The sequence below is a fragment of the Ochotona curzoniae genome, unplaced genomic scaffold, assembly GCF_017591425.1.
Source record: "Ochotona curzoniae isolate NIBS_2020 unplaced genomic scaffold, NIBS_Ocur_1.0 contig_2723, whole genome shotgun sequence".
Classification (NCBI taxonomy): Eukaryota; Metazoa; Chordata; class Mammalia; order Lagomorpha; family Ochotonidae; genus Ochotona; species Ochotona curzoniae.
The window spans coordinates 10,455,444-10,469,554 of NW_024465573.1; the positions used below are offsets into that span (position 1 = coordinate 10,455,444).

At 37.8% G+C, this 14,111-nt stretch overlaps 1 protein-coding gene across 3 annotated transcripts in view; it reads left to right on the forward strand.

Annotated features, from left to right (window-relative positions):
- ARHGAP42 (Rho GTPase activating protein 42) overlaps positions 1-14,111 on the forward strand; it is a 258,025-nt gene that overhangs the window by 143,620 nt on the left and 100,294 nt on the right. For all 3 annotated transcript variants that reach the window (XM_040976847.1, XM_040976849.1, XM_040976848.1), the window contains exon 4: positions 9-80. In XM_040976847.1, coding sequence (XP_040832781.1) covers positions 9-80 — 72 coding nt within the window. The remainder of the gene's footprint in view (positions 1-8; positions 81-14,111) is intronic.

Here is a 14,111-nt window from a genome sequence, read left to right on the forward strand (position 1 = left end):
GATTTCAGATTCAAAACGCTAATGATGTATTAATTGCACCACTTGAGAAATTTCGAAAAGAACAGATAGGTGCAGCAAAAGTAAGTGTCATCTTTTATTATTCTTAAGATATTCTTCTGATAATCAATGACAACGTGACTTCAAATGTTAGCATTTTTGAAATGTTATAATGGCCTGCCAAAGAATTCTGTATATCATTTTAAGCTTTTTACGTAAGCCTCGTTAGAAAAATTAGGATTGGGCATACCTAAAAAGTTATGTTGGGGTGAACATTTACTCTAGAAGTTAAAATGCCTGCATCCATATCAGAGTATCTGCATTCAGGTCCTAGCCCTGGCTTCCAGCCCCACGCTCTACCAGTGAAAATCCTAAAAGGCAGCAGCTGATGATTGATGGCTCCAGTTACCTGGATCCATGGCATCCGTGTGAGAGATTCAGGATGAATTTCCAGTTTCTGGTCTAGGCCTCACCCAGCTCTGCTCATTGTAGGTTTGGGGGAGGGAAGCTGCGGCTGGAAGCACTGCTCCAGTCTCTTCTGCCTCCTGCTTTCTCTGCTTCTCTAATAGACTGATTTTACTTTTTGAAGATATTTCCTGGGCAGAAGAAAATCATGTTGTAATTGAGTTATTTTCATCCCAACAATGATAGGAAATTAAGTAATTTTTTTTTAGAGCAATACATGTTTATTTACTTATTTGAAAGGCAGAACTACAGAGAGAGGGAAAAAGAAAAAGAAATCTTCACTGGCTGCTTCACTTCTCAGATACCTGCAGCAGCCACGCCTGGCACATGGCAAAGCCAGGAGCAAGAACCCAACCCAGTACCTCAGTGAGCTGTACGAGGCCAGTTAACCGGGTCAGGATCTGCTGCTTCCCTGGCTCATGGGCAGGAAACGGAATTGGGAACAGCAGCTGCACTTCATACCCGCACTCCAGTACGGGATGCCAGTTTTATAAGACGTGGCTCAACCAGAAAATGAATGGTTTTGAAGACAGGAGAAAACTATGAAGCATTTTGTTCCTGATACCTAACACAACAAAAATTAGACAAGTGATATATCAACAATTCAAACAGTAAATTTTGATTTTAAAAATTTTATTATTTTTTATTTATTATGTTATTTTGTTATTATTTATTATTTACTATTTATTATTTTTTCTCACTATTAATAAAAACTTTTTGTAGAAAATGCTTTCAGAATTATTTGCTACAAAATTGTACATAATGCCTAATTGACTGTGGTCTGGATAAAATTTGCTCAGCTCATGCACCTGAATTTTATTTATATGTTTTTTTTAGTCCACATTTTAGCTTCATGCCAAATATCATTTAAACACATAAAATTTAGTCTCCCAAACAGCATTAATCACTTCTCTATCTTCCCCTGTAAGTTCTCCATTTGGGTTTTTTCATTTAGTTGTTAGCAGATCTTTCTTACTTGAGCAGTACTACAGCAAAATTGTTTCTACTTTTTTCTTCTTACTTGTTTGTGAAGTAAAATGATCCGTATCCCCTATTTACAGTGTCTTGACATCTTTGATTATATGGTCTTCCAGTGCTGAAACCTTGCAGTGGGGAGTTCTCCTGGACAGTTTCATCTTGATAATGAGAGCTTTCTACCTCTTGACACTTGTTATGTTTCAGTGTCTTCCAACACAATATATAGTCTCTGCATGTGCCTAACTCTGTCTATGCCCCAGTTGTTCCTGTTCATATATATATATATATATATATATATATATATATATATGTTATCCTTCCCTTTGAAAGTCTTGCCAGCTCAGCATGGCTTATTTGGTATCCTGGCATCAGAAAATCTTTCTCATATAGCTGTCCTCATGGGTTCATTCATCTTCCAGAATTTTTTCCCATAGGATTAAGTAGTCCTTTCACTTACTTCTATGTAATAAGTTATCACAGACTGCCTGGAATTAGAGTTTATGTGCATTTCTCTACTAGTTGTGATCATTTATCAAGTCAAGCACTAAACCAGAATCATTCATGTGTTCATTTACTTCAGCAAGTATTTATCAATCATGATTGGCCCACATGTGGAAAGTATGGTATTTAATAAGATTGGGGATCCAACGTAAACACGCCAGGCATGATCCCTGAACTTAGGTCCCTTATCATCTCTTATGGAAAGCAGACACTAAAGTAATTACAAACGCACTGAAAGTTGTGCTACATTAAATACCAGTCTCTTTTCAAGGATATAATTAATGAAACCCAGCCTTGTCCATAGAAGCAGAAAACACTTTTTGCAAGAAATATTGGCTGAATAGATATCTGAATACTGAGAAAAAAATTTGCTAGAGATGGGATATATCACAGGATAGGAAAAGCCTTCCAAATGTTCCAAAACAAAGAAAAGAATGAATATGACTAACACTCTTCAGTTGTGGGAAAGAACCTACATTTTATAGGAAGAAGATGTAAAATGTTTGAAATACAGAGGACTGTGGAGGCATGGGCCTCATGCACAGGCTTATTAAAAGGTTTATAATATTTTACTTCTTTTCCAGGGTACTGATTGATATGCAATAGAAACATCCTAGAGAGAGTAATGCATATTTGTATTTTTAAATGTCATGTGAAGAGTAGAGGAGTCAAGATTGCTTGTGGACGAACTTGTTTGGGAACTATCGGACTGTTGCTTAAAGTCAGAAGGTGACACTGTGGTTATAGGGAGGTGTGTGAAATAGACCTCAAAAGTGAAATGGGAACAGGAGGAAATGGATTCTTCTAGGAAAATACAGAACAGTAGGGTTCCGGAAAGAGACTCCCCAGTATTTCAGGATGCATAATTGGTGTGGGGGTTCTTAGGCCCCTTGCTGAGATAGGCAGCATTTCTATTTGAATGGCAATGATGGCAAATTTGGATTTTAGTGAAAAGAAATGATTTTTATCATGCCTCTGAAACATCCAAATGGCTATGATGAAGCAAATTAGAAATTATCTACTTGTATGTGAGGAAAAGGATGAGCTGCCTAGTACCATGTTACCTAAGTAGGAAGTTAGTGTATATGGACCTTGAATGATGCCATTTATCTTAAATACTTAACCTGTGGTATTGAATTTTCTGAAATTTTTTATGAAGTTTTATTTAAGTGGCTTGTGAAAATGTGTAGACTAAAAAGAACAAATTTGATTTTGAGTTGATTCTTTTAAGAAAAGTTTGTGTATTTATTAGAAAGCAGAGCAGCAGAAAGAGACAGAGCTTTCATTCTTTATTCACTCCCGGAATGGGAACAACAAACAGGGCTCGTTTAGGGTGAAGCCAGAATCCAAAAAGTCGATCTGGGGACACAAGTATTCAGCTGCTGCATTTCCATGTGCATTTATAAGGATTTAGAATGGAAGTGGAGCAGCCTGGACTCAAACCAGTGCTGTAAGCAGTGACTTAACTCACTGTGCCACAGTAGTGGTCCCAGTTATTCTTTTTATTTCAGAAACTTTCAGTTAGCTGTAGTTGCAAACGCAGGCAAATTTGTTGTTGAAAACCTCAATTGCTGAATGTAACACCAGGATGCCTATTAGTATATTATGCCTTGTCTGTTCATTTTGAGGCTAAACTAAAGAGATTTTGAATAGGAAAGTGTTTGAACTTGGACTTCAATGGTGATAATTCAGATTGTTTTGTCTGCATGACACTCTGAATGAATGCTAAACTGCTGTGTTACCCTTGTTTTATTAAAGGAAATAGTAAATTAAAAGCAGTTATTCCTTCCTGAAATGTATGGACAGGTCAATTTCTTTTTCTCTTGTTATTTTGGAATAAATATACATGAAATGTTTGTTTTTTCTATCCCTTTAGTGCCTGCTTACTTAAGTGTCTTCATACTTGGTACTTTTCTCAGTCTTTTGGGTGGAGCTTTCCCACAGCATTTCTAGACTGATTCGCTGGCTGGGATTGGAAGGCTGGGATGTCAGTAAAGGGTAGAGTCTTCCCTTGCAGAAAGTGACCTCTTCAGTTTAAGCCACACAGCAAAGCAGAATGGAAAATGCTGAGTGGTAGTGTCCCTTGCCTCACAACCAGATGCTACTGTTTAACTCAAGTGGACACAATCCATGGACCACAAACTTTTCCTTTGTAGTGTGCACTGTGGAGCTTTGAGTTACCTGATACTTTGCAGTGGAAAGCGAAGCCCTTGGTGAGTTCCAGTTGTGGGAAAGAAATGTCATGCCTCTGAGAGAGGCATTAGGCAAGATTAATGATGGGGTTGTTGAACTGAAGGACAGAGGAAAGCTTCTGGTCCTGCTTTTTTGAAATAGCTGGAGGTCAGAAGAATTATCTGTAAACAATTGTCAAGATTGTATTTATTTAAAAGTTCTTAGTCTGATGGTATACCCAGAATGGAACTGTGCTCCAGACCAGACGTTTTACATGTGTCATGAGGTTGGCTTCAATCTTTGTTTTCTTTAATTCATCTCCTGATAGATTGCTGGGTTAAATTCTAGAAAATGAGTGGAAAATCATTATTCACAAAAATTAATGCTAACTAGAATTTCTACTCTGTGACTGTACCTAGAGAATATTACTATAGACCAAGATTTATTGTAACTTTTTAAAATGTCTTTCGAATAGATTGACACTTGTATTTCTATTAACTCTGTTGGACGTTTCTTTGCTCCCAGAAATAGTGACTTGTGAAGTTAGATCTGCAATTGCTATACTTACTCTTGAATAGACAGGCTTGCTCAGGAAATTAGTACATCTGCACTTCTGTCTTGCTGTGCAAAACACAGATGTATTGTGGGAAAGTGTGTGTGTGTGTGTGTGTGTGTGTGTGTGTGTGTGTGTGTGTGTGCGCACGTGCGCATGAGAGAGAGCCACCAGTAAGGATTACGCTAAATGGTTACATATTTTAAGACATTTGAGAAGGCCAGGGTTTCATTTGCCACATACAGAAACAGACTGAACAGCTGGTTGGTAATATGTGAAATAGAATAAGCTCTTCATACTGCTCTTCCGAATATTTTAAAACTTTTCATTTTTTTTGCCTTTGTCTGAATATTGTATAATATATCCTAATGATAGAAATGCCTCAAATATGCCCACAGTATCCTGCTTTGAATCAAGCTAGGTTGATTTTGAAAATTTCGTATGTGCCTACATTGCCCAACACACAGTAGGTACCTAACATGGACTCGTTTCCTTAGAAATACAGGTGGCTTGAGAAATACAGCTTTAAAGTTGAGAGATGCATACACATTTTTATTTCCATCAGCAATGTTTTCCAAGACAGGTGTTTTTGTATTCAAGAAGGCTTCATTAGGTATCATTTCAACTTTCCTCTGTGGTTTTAATACAAAAGCAAGCAACATTCATTTCAGAATAGAACTTGATTTTCCTTATATTTATTTCATGCAGAAGACTCTAATGGTAGCTGATAAGTCTTGACCCCTTTATTCTGTTATGAGTTTTATCATAGCTCTAAATATTTGTTTACTTTTAATATATTTATTTTTATTGGAAAGGCAGATTTTACAGAGAGAAGGAAAATTAGAGAAAAAGATCTTCCATCCACTGGCTCATTCCCAAAATGGCCATAGCTAAGCCAATCTGAAGCCAGGAACCAGGAGCTTCTTTCTAGTATCCCACATGGGTACAAGGTCCTAAGGCACTTGACCATCCTCTACTGCTTTCCCAGACCATCAACAGGGAAGTAGGACAGCTGGGACATGAACAGTCATCTATATGGGATCTCAATGCTTGCAAGAAGAGGATGAGCCAACTGAGCGATCATACCATGCCCATATTTATTATTTTTAAAAATGCTTGACTCATGTAACTATTTTAGTATGAAGTATTTACAAAAAGTTTCTGATGAACTTCTGAAATTATTTCCTTTTGTAGTCTTGAATTCCCTTCATTTGAAGCATGAAGATTAACCTTGTGTTTCAGATATGTATGTGGTTTAGAAGATACAGGGTTGCAAATATTTTATTCCAAAGTACAGAGTTGTTGGCTGGCACCTGAATTTTCAAATTTTTTTAAAATTTATTTTTATTGGAAAGCCAGACATAGAAGAGGAAGATATTTCGTGTGTTGATTTAGTCCATAAGTGGCCACAGCAGCCTAAGCTGAGCCAATCTGAAGCCAGGAGCCTCTTCCCCTTCTGCCATGTGGGTGCAGGGTCCCAAGGCTTTGGTCCATCCTCTGCTGCTTTCCCAGGCCACAGGCAGGGAGCTGGATGGGAAGTGTGAGTGCCAAAGTTGAAACTGATACCCATATGGGTTCCCAGCATGTGCACAGAGAGAACTTTATTCTCTAGGCTACTGTCCTGGGCCCTGGTCATCTGAATTATTTATCTAACTTAACAGATAATACTTGTAACTCATCATGACCATGTGAAAGAATGTGCTGCCTGGAATTAAGAGTGTGGGTGTAGTCAATAGTTTTGATGATCACACAGAGAATGATCAGAAATGGATTTGCTTGGGTTGTTCTCTGGACAGGCATTTGCTGGCAAGGCATTCATTTAGGCTTAATTCTGCGAGTGAACTACAAACCTTTTAACAATTGTTTCAGAACTCTTTCCAAGCTTCTGTAACTTCTATTGGTGAAGCCTATCTGCCTGTGGAACCTATTATGTACAGAGTGGCCAACTTATTGCTTTATTATATGACTATGTTTAACAAAAAGAAACAAATATAATAATTATCAGTCATTAGCCTGGCACTGCCATAAGCATTCTACACATTGGCATATTAATGTTCACAGTCGACATATTAAGCAAGAGAGTATTAAACTGAAGTAAGGAAGTTAAAGAACAGAGAAGCTAAGTATGTTGGCCAAAATCACCTAACTCATAAGGTCTATTGTCAGATTTCAAACAAATGATAAAATAGAGTTTTTAATAGCTTGATACTAACAGCATATTTACTGCATCAGGCAAACTTTAATTCTGTTTATTCTTATTTTCAAAATATTTATTTAACTTGTAGATAGAATAACAGAGAGGAAAGATAGAGAGACATCTTCCAGATTCTATTTTCCTCTTCAGATGGCCACAAGAGCCAAGACTAGGCCAGACAGAAGGCAGGAGCCATGAATTCCATCCTGGTCTTGACGTGAGTGGCAGAGGCCCATATAGATACTAGTGAGAAACCAGCTCAGAAGCAGAGTGACTGGAACTCAAACACGAACAGCACTCCAATCTTGAATGCTGACATCATTAGTGTTGGCTTACTCCTTTGTATAACACCTGCACTCTTTATTTTTAAAGAAGGAATTCTGTTTTGTGAAGTGATTTAGTGAAGAGAGAGATAATGTTTTATAATACTTAATAGAAAGTTTTATATCATCATACTAACTTCAAAGCAAAATCTGGCACTCGCTAGAAATGTGAATTCAAGCAAGCTGTTAGCTTTTTGAAACCTTGGTCTAAAATGGAGAAAATAAAACTAATCAAACTTTTTGGAGAGAACTGATACAATAGCTTAATTACAGATCTCATATAATGTTTGTAACAGCTTTTTTCTACTTAGTAAGTACAAAGCTGCTGATTGCTCTTACTCTCAAATTATTATGGCTCCTATGATAAACCCTATTTTAACCCAAACGTTCCCGTGAGAATGGTACAATCATCGCACATGCAGGTTAGTTTGCTATACTCTGTTTCAGTGGAAGAGACAAATCTTTGTTAGGTACTGACTTGACAATGTGTGGTTCACAGGCATGCTCACCAAGCAGGCATTAGACAGATAATATTCGTAATGAACAGCGCCTCTGCAGTTTCTGCAGCATCGTTATGTGTGGCAGTCTTAAAACATGAGATATCAGACACTGCCAACAACACAGAGGTGAATGTGTGCTCTAGCTAATCTCAAAGTCTTTCCGTGCCTAATTCACAATGCTGACATTACAATGTGCTTGCCCCTCCTTTCTTATTGTTCATTTTTAGTTCAAGGTGTGTTTTCACCAGCCTTGAAACTTGATTGTAGGGCATCTTGACCCCATGGCCATCACTGCAGGAACTAACCACATGAGATCCCCTGCCTACAATGAGTCATTACTTCTCTCTGTCAGGTAGCACTATTCAGTGTGTTTGCTAAGGCTTCTTGTTTTTGTTTCAGTTACTGGAAAATGTGTCTTCCATACAGTTAGAATTCTATCCAGGGGTGTAACTCAAAAGCCATTCATTCAGCTGAACATTTTTCAATTGAAATGAATTTATTTATGTAACATATGCATCCACACTAAGTGCTAAATGGGTGCATGTTCATGTATAAATTATCATAGACCTATTAAGCGGCTGTTACATAATTCTATAGAAAATGACCTGTTCTACTAATATACTTAAATTGTAGATAAGAATAGCATTGCTTTCTCTCCTAATATTTTTTTATAGAAGCCTGAAAATCAATACTTAAGAAATATTGAGGGCAGACACCAGGGAATAAATAGTAGTTCAATTCCTGCCTATTCCACTTTCAATCAGGCTCACTGCTCACATGCCTAGGAAAGCATCAAAAGATGTGTGAGTTCCTTGGGCCCTTATACCCACGTGGAAGGCCTGGAAGAAAGTCCAGGCTCCTAGCTTTCAACCGGCCCAGCTCAGCTATTGCAGCTGTTTGGGGAATGAGTCAGCAAATGGAACCTCTCTAACTCTCTCTCTGCAGCTCATTTTGTATCTGTAAATCTACCTTTTGTTGTTGTTGTTAGAAAGTAAGATAGGCAGAGAGGAGGAGAGACAAAAGGGAAGATCTTCCATCTGATGATTCACTCCATAGGTGACCACAATAGCAGGTACAGAACCAATCTGAAGCCAGGAGCCCAGAACTTCTTCCAGGTCTCCCACATGGGTTCAGGGGCCCAAGGCCTTGGGCCATCCTTCACTGCTTTCCCAGACCACAAGCAGGGTACTGGATGGGAGGTGGGGCTCCCATGACACGAACTGTGCGTGCAAGGTGAGGACTTCAGCTGCTAGGCTACTATGTGCGCCCTGTATCTGTAACTATACCTTTTCAATAAAAATGATTTTTTTAAAAATTTGTATTAGACACATTAAGAACCTAATGTGAAGATTCAGTGACTAAATCCTCACCTTGCAACTGCCGGGATCCCATATGAGTGCAGTTCGTGTTCCAGCTGCTCTACTTCCCACCAGCTCCCTGCTTATGCCCTGGGAACAGAGTAAAGATGGCCCAAAGCTTTGAGACCCTGCAACTGGGAGACCTGGAAGAAGCTCCTGATTCCTGACTTCAGATCAGTTCAATTCCAGCCACTGTGTTCTTTTGGAGCGTGAACCAATGCATGGAAGCGCTTTATCTCTGCCCCCCTTTTCTCTCTGTAAATCTGCCTTTCTAGTAAAAATAAATAAATATTTATGAAAAAAGAGATACATTAAGCTTTCTCACAAATTGTGCTTTTTACAGCAGATCATCATGCTACATTGTTAGATTAAATATACAATTAAAAAATTAATACTGTTTACCAGTGAAGTACATAAATATTCATTGACTGCAATAGAGTATATTGGTGAAATCCATGCTGATAATCATGGAGAGTAACTTGTGTATACAGTAGGATTATTTTTATCCTTCTGTGATCAGTCCTATTGATTGGTAAGAATCAAGGTTTTTTTTTTTTTCTTCTAATGTTGTCTTTTCTGTGGCAAGCCAGTTACTGGGAAGAATTGCCAATTAACTGTTGGCAATTAAGTTTGTGGCTCTCTTCCTTTGGAACATCAGTGAGGAGTTAAGCTCTGCTTGTAGCATCTCCATTGGAGAAAAATCCTTGTGAATTTTGTGTATTTTTCTTCATGAATGCATCCTGTTACTTCATATACTAGCTGTCCTCTGCAGCAAAATTTGCTACTTGACAAATTATTCTAAGAATATTTCTTGATAGCTAGTTTGAGACCACGTCAGTGTTATAACTGAAAGCCTCTATGTTGAAGATCACTGGCTTTTTAGTAATCGTTGAACTGGTGTGTGTGTGTGTGTGTGTGTGTGTGTGTGTGTGTGTGTGTGTTCTTTTTCAAATTTAAGTACTTAGAAATGTTCTATAATACTTGGGAGACTTCATATTAACTTCAATGGGAAACTTAAAACAAGATCTCTGAAAAATGGGAGGCATTGCGTTTAGCACTTATGTTTTACAGTTTAAAGCGAGTACAGATAGATCAGGATTTCTTAGGTATTATTTTATAATGTTTTATATTTATTTTATTTTATTATAAAATTTTAGGTATTAGAAATAGTGTGGTAGTGTGTTGTTTGTTAAGCACAGAGCTCTGAAAAAAACAACAGCTGTCAGTGAGGTAAGCTATCTTGTGTTCAGTGTTACTCGTTAATCCCTGGTTGAGTATTGAGAATGACAAGTCACAGTTTCTTACTAAGATGATCGAGGAAAGAAGGAGAAAAATGTCAAAGAGTTGTCTAAATTACTTTTGCAAAATACTTTCATGTTGTGCAAAGCACATGGATTTTAGCAGTGTTTTATTGGAACGGAATGGTTCTAATGACCTCATCTACTCTACATGTATGAGGTTTGAATTACAACTACAATAAAGATCAAAGTATCTAGAATCCTTCACCAAACTAGGAATCAGTGAAATAACTATGTGGGATCTTTTTATACCCAACGAATCAAAAATCCAAAGATGAACCTTGATTTTATTTTTTTTAAATGTTAATCAAATTTTTTGTGTTATTTGAAACACATGAAGTTTTATTTTCTCCCTGTACTTAAAATACAATGAAAAATAAATAATAAATTAAAAATAACTTATGAAAAATCAAACAATTTTGAATATTAGATGATGATGACCTATTTTGTATCAAGTGTGTTGCTGTGCCTCAAATGCAAAAATAATGTGTGATGCCCCTTATTCAACCAACACAGTACCAGGAAAAGAAAAAGAAGAAAGAAATAATTATGACGGGATGCCTTTAGTGATATGCCGGAAGAAACAGTTCATTTGGCCTCACAAGGGGAGGCAGGTCAAGATTCCTGTGAAGTTTTCATATCTAGCAGGTGCAGTTAAAAATTAAGAGAAATTTTCCAGTCAGTACAAGGGAAAATAGCATTCTAGGTCTAGATAGCATGGGAAATAAGCTGCCTAACAATTTTTAAGTGAATGTAACAATTTGTGACGTGGGTTTGAGAATTGAAATATACCAGCATGATTAGAGCTGGCTCCAATAACCCTGCTTCCTCAATGCCCAATTTTCAAATATGAACCACATTAAGAAATGCACTTTATGTTGCAATTTAGTGAGTAGATGTACCAATAGAGTTCTCTTTTTTTAATAAATAAATATATATATAATTATTAATTACATTGTATTATATGACACAGTTTCATAGGCTCTGGGATTCCCCCAACCCCTCTTCGTGCCCTCCCCCATGGTGAATTCCTCCACCTTGTTGCTGTATTACATTTCAAATCCAGTCATGATTCTTTCATGCAAGAGTATACCAAACATAGAATCTAGCATCTTATTGTCCAGCTACATTCAACGGTTTCTTGGGGAGACCATCTCTGGTCTGCAGGTAGAGCTGGCAGAATATCATCCCGATCAATTTAAAGCCACAACATATCATCAACGACAACTTACAACAGTGTGGAGTTAATTGTCATGGTATTGAGTGACCCATATGTTAAAAAAAAAACTGCAAGTTCTTAACTACATCCCCTGACTACTTCATTGACATTTCTATTTTAGTTTATACACGGAACCGGCTGCTATATACCTTAAAATGGCCTATAGGGTACTATTCAACTGTCTTGTGTCTATTTTCATTTTAGTGTTTAGCAGTTTATAGTGTTGAAGCATACTTTTTGCTGAACTTGGCAGATTTTAGGATAGTCTAAACTGGCTTATAACTCTAACAAGGCCTGTGGTTATGCATCAAGGTGGAGGAATCCACCATGGGGGGAGGGGTATGGGAGGGGTGGGGGGAATCCCCAGTGCCTATAAAACTGTATCACAAAATACAATGTTAACAACAATAAAAAAAAAAAACTCTAACAAGGCATATGTCAACAATTGAGGTGCAGAACAGTTTTAGGAGGGGTGTGCAGAGCAGTCTTCAATACCTTAGTGAGGAGTAATTAATCTTTGTTTCCTACCTAGTAAGGTATGTGTCAGTGCACACTGACTATTTCCTGTCTGGTCCCAAGCTTTCCTTGTTGTTCTCTGTCTATCCCGATGTGTGTGTGTGTGTGTGTGTGTGTGTGTGTGTGTGTGTGTGTGCGTGTGCGTGTGCGTGTGTGTGTGTGTGTGTGTGTTAATTTAGTGGGGAGGTGGCTCTGGAGCGACCCTGATGGTCCTTGCAGGAGAGGATGGGGTTCCAAAGTTGGAGCTAAGTAAGGACCAGAGAAAGCTCCTCTCCCGAGTCCCAAAGGAAGTTTACTGTTCTTCTGTTTCTGCGGACTGCTCAGGGTTCCTGGCTGTTGTTCTGATGACCTTAGATCCTGCGAGGAAGGACTTGGGCTTCTTCCATCCGTGTGGTAGATCCAAAAGGGGGTGGATGACCTCAGAGTTCTCGGCCTCCGAAGGCACTCCAATTCCCCGTGGTCTCTTTGCAGTTGGGATATAGTCCTTGGTGCCCGCACTGATAGTCTGTGGTGAGGATCTGGGAGTCTCCAGGGTTGGGATACAAGCCTCCTCCTGTCCCCCTGCTCCACTGATAGAGTTCTCTTAATACATGGGTGTACTGTGGTGTTTTCTGTTGTACTTTTTTTTTTCAGTGAAATAAATGATGGTTGTAGTTTGTGAAGTTGGTGTATAACCCACCAATGTGCCATATGGTCCACAGTATGGATAATTGGCAGGTCAGAACTTTTCCTGTATTTGTAAATATAAAGTGAAGACAGAATTAGCAAGGCATAAAGCCGCAGAAAGTGAACTGGAGTTAGATAATGGAGAATTTTGTGCCACATCAACTGGTTTTCAATTTCTGATGGTGATGGTAACGATGATGATCAGAGTATGAGTCTCTGCAAAGGGCCTCCATACTTCTGTTATCTTCTACCCAAAGGTGAGTCCCCCATCCTACAGAGTTAGGGCAAGGGCTAGACAGATTGGACAATTAGGCAAACCTGCTTTCCATTTGTGTGTACGTCAACTATTATCACATTTTTAAAATGGGTTTTTTGTGGGGGTTGGGGAGCCAGCATGATAACCTAGTATCTAAATCCTTGCCTTGCATCCTATGGGAACCCTTTTGGGCACCCTTCAAATAAAAACAAGTAATACATCTTTTTTTAAAAAGTGGCTTTAAAAAAATTAAAAGGTCTTTTTAGCAAGTAAAACTTATATGAAAAATTTTCTTGGAACACGGTGTGGTCTACCTTTCTCTGTGGTAGCTGTTGTTTAAGAGCTGGATAGTTGTTTCGAACATGAGGCTCACAGAACACAAAATATTATTACTGTCTGACTTCTTATAGGGAAAAAATGCAGATTTGCTAACGCTTAGGTCTGAAACTGATTTCATTTTTCACTTCTCAATATAACTTCTTTGATAGCACAGAGATTTGATGATTTGGATTCCTATGTTGGAAAACCACTGAATTTTTAGTAAGATGAATTTTGGTGTGACTTTGAGCTGATTAATGACAAAAACTAAAATGTGTAACAAATACATTTTACATTTCAAGCATATTTTATGGAATATTTTTACCTTTGAAGCAAAATACATATTTACAATTTAAAGCTATGAATTGGCTCCCACCAGAAAGAAGGAAAATGAAAAATCTTTTTTACTCCTGAAATAGACTGCATTTCAATAGTAAAAGATAGTCACTTAAAAACCATAATTTACAATTATATGCTTTTGTTTGGATTTCAGATTGTACCCAGAACTGTTAAATATGGTGGGTAACCATCCTCCCAACAATGATTTTTAAGTAAAGATATGATAAATCTCATCATAGATTTAACTTTGTTTTGTCTGAGTAACTGTTCTTGCAGAATGAAAAAAAAAAACTCTTCTTGAAGAATGAAAAAAAAATATGATGCTTCTTCAGGATTGTATAGATAAGTGGACTCACTTTTTAGCTGAAAATACTGAAATTTGTGAAGATGTTTGTATAGACTCAACCCTCAAGAAGCAGCAGTGTGATTGCGACTGGAGAGATAGATTGAGAGAAATA